Source organism: Ziziphus jujuba, chromosome 4 (genome assembly GCF_031755915.1).
Source record: "Ziziphus jujuba cultivar Dongzao chromosome 4, ASM3175591v1".
Lineage (NCBI taxonomy): Eukaryota > Viridiplantae > Streptophyta > Magnoliopsida > Rosales > Rhamnaceae > Ziziphus > Ziziphus jujuba.
In genome coordinates this window covers 21,377,483-21,383,639 of record NC_083382.1, presented here as the reverse complement: position 1 = coordinate 21,383,639, position 6,157 = coordinate 21,377,483, and the positions used below count along the sequence as shown (strand labels likewise).

Here is a 6,157-nt window from a genome sequence, read left to right as displayed (position 1 = left end):
ATAGGAAGGCCACAATGGCACATTTCTTGGCTGGTTTGAGTGCATAATTATGTCGAGATTGAGGAGATGTTGTACATGGCCATCAAAGTAGAACAACAACTTAAAAGGAGGGGTACCACAAGACCTACTATTGCTCAAAATACTTGGAAAGCAAGTCCATTCACGTGGAAACCCAATCAACCCAAGTTTGATGATAAAGTCACCACACAGCCTATATTTGAAGCTAAGGCTGAACCATCCTCATCCAAGCAAGTAAGTAAATCAGATTCATCTTCAACTAGAAATCGAGATATCATGTGCTTCAAATGTCAAGTAGGGGTCATATTGTAAGTCAATGTCCAAATAAGAGGGTCATGGTGATTCGGGAGAGTGGAGAAATTGAATTTGAAGAGGCAGAGTCAGATAATGGATCCATGCCACCATTGGAGGACGTTGGTGATGAAGATGAAGATGATTACAAGTATCCGGTTTGTGGGGACTTATCATTGGTTGTTAAGAGAGCTCTAACGATGTATAAAGACGAGAAGGAAGTGCAACAGGATAACATCTTTCATACTAGGTGCAAAGTCACGGATAAGGTGTGTAGTATGATTATTGATGGTGGGAGTTGTACTAATGTTGCTAGTGTTACTATGGTTGAAAAACTAGGTTTACCCATTATGAAACGTTCAGAACCATATAAGCTACAACGGTTTAATGATTGTGGAGAGTTGAAGGTGAATAAGAAAGTGAAGATTGCATACTCTATTGGTGATTATGAAGATGAGATTATTTGTGATGTGGTGCCAGTGCAAGCTGGTCATATGCTATTAGGATGTCCATGCAATTTTATAAAGATACTAATCATCATGGTCATACTAATAAGATCATTTTCAACTTCAACAACAAACAAGTTGTGCTTATGCCAATGACTCCTAAATAGGTTTTTGATGATCAATTAGCTTTACAAAGGAGAAGAGAAGCTTAACAACAACAAAATCAAGCTGTATCCAATAAGCAAGAGAAGAAAAAGAGTGGTGAGGTTAAGAGTACGAGCAAAAAAGAGAAGAAAAAGAGATTGGTGAGATTAAGAGTACAAGCAAAAAAGAAAAGAAAAAGAATGGAAAGAAAAAAGAGAGTTTTTATGCAAAACAGAGTGAGATAAAGAAGCTTTTTTGTTGTAGAAAGCCGATGATTGTAATGATGTAGAAAGAAGCATATATGAATCATTTAACTAACCTTGATGAATCTATTTTGCCTAGTTCTATTGTTTCCCTATTGCAGCAGTTCGATGATGTCTTTCCTAAGGAGATTCCAAGTGGGTTACCACTAATTATAGGGATTGAGCATCAAATTGATTTTGTTCCAAGATCAACAATTCTAAACTGGCCGGCTTATAGAAGTAATCCAGAGAAGACAAAGAAACTTCAAAGGCAAGTAAGTGAATTGTTTGAAAAAGGATATGTTAGAGAAAGCATGAGTCCATGTGCTGTACCTGTGTTGTTAGTCCCTAAGAAAGATGGAACACTGAGAATGTGTGTAGATTGTAGGGCTATTAACGTTATAACTGTCAAATATCGTCACCCTATTCCTAGGTTAGATGAGATGCTTGATGAATTGTATGGTGCATGTATGTTTTCAAAAATCGATCTTAAGATTGGTTATCATCAAATTCGCATGAAGGAAGGTGATGAATGGAAAACAGCATTTAAAACAAAGCATGGTTTGTATAAGTGGTTGGTTATGCCATTTAGGTTAACTAATGCCCCTAGTACTTTTATGAGACTTATGAATCACGTTTTGTGTGCTTACATTGGAAAGTTTGTAGTTGTGTACTTTGATGATATCCTTGTATATAGTAGGGGTTTAGAAGAGCATGTAGGGGATCTTAGGTTAGTATTAGATGTTTTTAGGAAAGAAAAACTTTATGCCAATCTTAAAAACTATGACTTTTGTAAATCTGAGCTTATGTTTCTAGGTTTTGTGATCAGTGCTGCAGGTATCACAGTTGATCAAGAGAAGGTGAAAGCCATTCGAGAGTGGTTCATGCCAACTAGCATCACTCAAGTTTGAAGCTTCCATGGTTTGACTGGTTTCTGTCGAAGGTTTGTCAAAGATTTTAGTACTATTGCTGCACTTTTGACAAAGGTTATTAACAATAGTGTAGGTTTTCATTGGGGAGCAGCTCAAGAAAGGTCTTTTAATTTATTAGATGGAAAACTAATAAATGCTCCTTTATTGGTGTTGCCTAACTTTTCCAAAACTTTTGAGATTGAATGTGATGCATCAAGAATATGTATAGGTAATGTTTTGATGCAGGAGGGAAAACCAATTGCTTATTTTAGTAAAAAGTTTAGTGGGGTAGCTTTAAACTATCCAACTTTTGACAAAGAGCTATATGCATTGGAGACATGGTGATACCCTCACGGATGCAGGTATGGTAGTGAGATGATGATTTTGAGTCAATGAATTGAAAGTGAATAACCAGATGGTGATTGGATATGGAGATGGGATGAAGAACAATTGTAAGGAACCTAAAAACAGAAGGATAAAAAGAAAAAACAAATTAAAATAAAATAAAATATATCCAACTAAGACCCACTACCTATTTAGAGGCAGGAACCTATGGTATTGACTTATGACCCCTTATCTTTGGAAGATAAGAACCATAAGTATAAAGACACTCTCAAGTGAGTAACCTGGAGGTCCAAGAATAATGGTGAAAAACTAATTCTCAATGAGAGAAAATTTCATTCAAAAAAACCAATCTCCTTACAAATGGAAAAATAAAATCCTTAAATAGAGTCTAAGACTCTTTAGAAACGTTAGACAAAGCAGTAAAGATTATTTTGACTTTTTTTGAACAAGCTAGAATTACCTTATATAGTTATTACACGTCCAAAATTTCCAAGATAAACTTAAATGCTTAATTTAACCTAGTTGGGCCTAGCAAGCATCAAATTACATGGCTCGGACGTTCTAAAATACTTGTCTCTTAAAATAGCACCAAAACAGCCCATTTTGCAATTGCATTAAGCCCATTTTATAATTTAGCCAAGCTTAGTTGGATGCCATGTCACCATGTGATGCCACATCACCATGTTGTAGAAGTCCATGCATTAAACTCTCTTTCACGTTAGCATCCACCATCCCAATCATATGGACCAATTTAAGTTCATCTTCACTAATGAACTTGCTTCCTTGTGTTGTAAACACCGCCTGGATTAAACCATTTAGTGCCTCTTTCAATATCTTCGCTCGTGCTCTGGTTATGGGTCCTATAGACATTTGAAGTGGACCTGGGCTCCATTTTGAAGGGCTCTTGGTCATGTCCTCATCAGATAACCTGCTCCTAAACCCATATTATATTAGTCCGGATCTAATTATGTTCAAGTTCTAATGGTCACCTTGACCTCTAACCAACCAGTGATTAGAAACCTTGGTATATAATGAAGATGCCACAATAGGTGATGTAAGTCCTATTGATAAGTCTAACTAAAACACTCACTCTCAAATGGTGTTTTAGGTGTTCAAAAGAACAAATAGAAATTCAATCTCACAAAATAAATTCTGAATATTATTAATAGTGTTTTTTTCTTTAAAAACAAGCCCTTTTATAGGCAAAGAGAAAACAAAATAAAACCCTAAAACAAAAAGGAAAAATCGGCCATGCAATTAAGAATCCTAATATGGCCGAAAGTCTCCTCCTTTCCTAATCTAATTTGGATTAATTAATTCCTTTATTTTGAATTAGGAATTAATTCATTTACAATGAAAATAATAAAATAATAACTTTCCTAAACTTATTTGTCTAGAAAATAAATAAATAAAATCCAAAAAGTAATGGTAATTTCCTAAAACAAAAAGTAGAATCAAATTAGGAAAGTAAAATTCTAGCTTTATGACTAAGTTGACTTGGACCAATTTTTGACCAATTTGAGCTCTCAATCAGCTTTTATATGCTTTATAGGATGCAAAATAGGATTATTATGGAGTCCCACTTGGAGGAAAAAGCAAAAGTCAACTCAGCAAAATACAGTAAAGCCAGCAAGCGATACAGCAATTTTCGACCAAATTTTGAAGTTGTCCGTACAGGCCCATACAAGTTGGTTTTACTTCTGCAGGAATGAGAAAAAGCCAACTCAACAAAATACAATAAAGCCAACGGAAAATACTGCAAAACCCGGCCAATTTCTCTCTCATGCGCACACCACTTAAATGACCAGCTTATAGCTTCGGCCTTGACCAGTTCCCATGACTTCTTAGTGATATCAAGTGAATTCAAGAAGATTTGACCCCATTTCTCGCTGCTTAGAGTCCATAAATGCACCAAAACCGCTACCTGCGTCCATATTGGCTTCCACCACTTGTATGCCTAAAACAGATCTTGGATCTTCGGGTATGGACAAGCCCTTTTGAGAATGAATTACCCCTAGATAAAGGTAGCAATGTTGTCCCCAAACCTCTTAGCTTGAGCCCTAGTGATCGGTCAAGTCTTCATCCGTATCGGATCAGCACCCCAGCGGGTCGTCAGTTATGCGGGTTCGGGTAGATTCGCATCAATCTTTACAAAGCAAGAAATCATCATCAACATACAATAAATGAGAAGGAATAGCAGATCTATGTGAAAAAGGAGCCAGAAGAAACTAACCTTAGCAAACAAGATGTAAATAAAGCAAACAGTTGAGATAATCATTAGCTATATCAAACAAACAACAAAGGAGACAGAAAGGCCTCATTGGAAAACTCTATGAGAACATTTAAGGTATGACAATCCCTTTGGGTTTGTGTTAATTATAATGTAAACCTCAAGTTTTGTAAATTATAATTAGCGCACCTAAACAGGTGTGGATAATATTTTTTTAAAGGGTGTGAATGAATCAACTATAGGGATGATAGTACGGGTAAAATATTTGTTGAAAAGGTGGTAATCTTGCCACCTTATACAGGCTAAAGTTCACCAATGTTTGCACTCTCTTTCTTTCTTTACAATAAATATTTTGTTGAATGTCTTACACCAATATTTATGTCTATGTTTTATGTTCCTTTGAATGTCTTTTGAATTCCTAAGTTTTGTTGTATATAGCATAGGAATTGTCTCTTTGTTGGGTATTGATTTTGTTTTGTAAAATGGCTATGAGCTGGAAATTGTGTTTCCAGCAACATAAGTCCATTATTGGGGCTGGCATATTCTGGGTTTTTAGAACCAAGTTATTGTTTTGGGATATGTTGTAATAGACATGTAAATAAAATATATATAGCAAAAAGATTGACTAAAAAAGGACTTGGGAAGCCCAAGATATGCAAGTTGCAAGTTGGCGTAACTGTTGAGATTTCCAATAGTCATGGCCCATAGGTTTGAGATGAATCCAGCCTTACCCAATTCTTTTGGACCTGGTCTTCTCCAGATTTCATCCTTAATATTTCAACATGCCACTTGTCAAAATTCAAGCAATTTAGATGAAGATATCCTGGCCTTCCATCAGGTTAAAGTAGCATTACCCGATTTGGTGGAGACAGTTTTTTGAAGCTGAAAATCTCACCAACCTTTGCTATATTTATGCACTCACATGTGAGCTGGTATTTGATCGTTTTGTATCAGATTATTGGGTGCTATTAAATATGATGGCTTCATAGGTCTTTTATTTCAAAAACCGTATGCAATTATGGGAGAATTGATGTATCAATTATGTAGTATTTCTTTTTCATTCGTTTTTTCTTATGAAGTTTGGACTCTCATTTTTTGGTTTCAATTCCAAAGTCTCTTGAAAGTTCACCCTATTATGCTTGGTAATCTCTAATGTAAGGTAAGTACTAAGTTCTTAGCTTATAGACTAGCTCTCATATGCAACAACATAGCCGCTAAAAATGAATTAGGCTTCATTAAAGGCATGCACATTCGATACAAACCTAAGACGACCTGCTCCTGATATGGCCAAAAGTCTCCTCCTTTCCTAATCTAATTTGGATTAATTAATTCCCTTATTTTGAATTAGAAATTAATTAATCTACAACGTAAATAATAAAATAATAACTTTCCTAAACTTATTTGTCCAGAAAATAAATAAATAAAAATAAAAAAGTAATGGTAATTTCCTTAAACAAAAAGTAGAATCAAATTAGGAAACTAAAATATTAGCTTTTTGATGAACTTGACTTTGACCAATTTAAGCTCCAA

At 35.2% G+C, this 6,157-nt stretch overlaps 1 protein-coding gene across 1 annotated transcript; it reads left to right on the top strand.

Moving 5' to 3' along the window:
• The first annotated feature begins 353 nt into the window (after window positions 1–353).
• On the top strand, window positions 354–2,052 carry LOC125422020 (uncharacterized). The gene is made up of 3 exons (XM_048472460.1): window positions 354–578; window positions 1,264–1,416; window positions 1,801–2,052. The coding sequence occupies exons 1-3, from the start codon at window positions 354–356 to the stop codon at window positions 2,050–2,052; spliced, it is 630 nt and encodes a 209-aa protein (XP_048328417.1).
• The last annotated feature ends 4,105 nt before the right edge of the window (window positions 2,053–6,157 follow it).

What these genes read in the sequence shown, in the direction of transcription:
- LOC125422020 (XM_048472460.1), top strand. Translation starts at nt 354, where the DNA reads ATGGTGATTCGGGAGAGTGGAGAAATTGAATTTGAAGAGGCAGAGTCA. An exon ending in GGTGCAAAGTCACGGATAAG is followed by an intron (nt 579 to 1,263) that starts GTGTGTAGTATG and finishes TCCCTATTGCAG; the next exon opens with CAGTTCGATGATGTCTTTCC. An exon ending in CAAAGAAACTTCAAAGGCAA is followed by an intron (nt 1,417 to 1,800) that starts GTAAGTGAATTG and finishes TACATTGGAAAG; the next exon opens with TTTGTAGTTGTGTACTTTGA.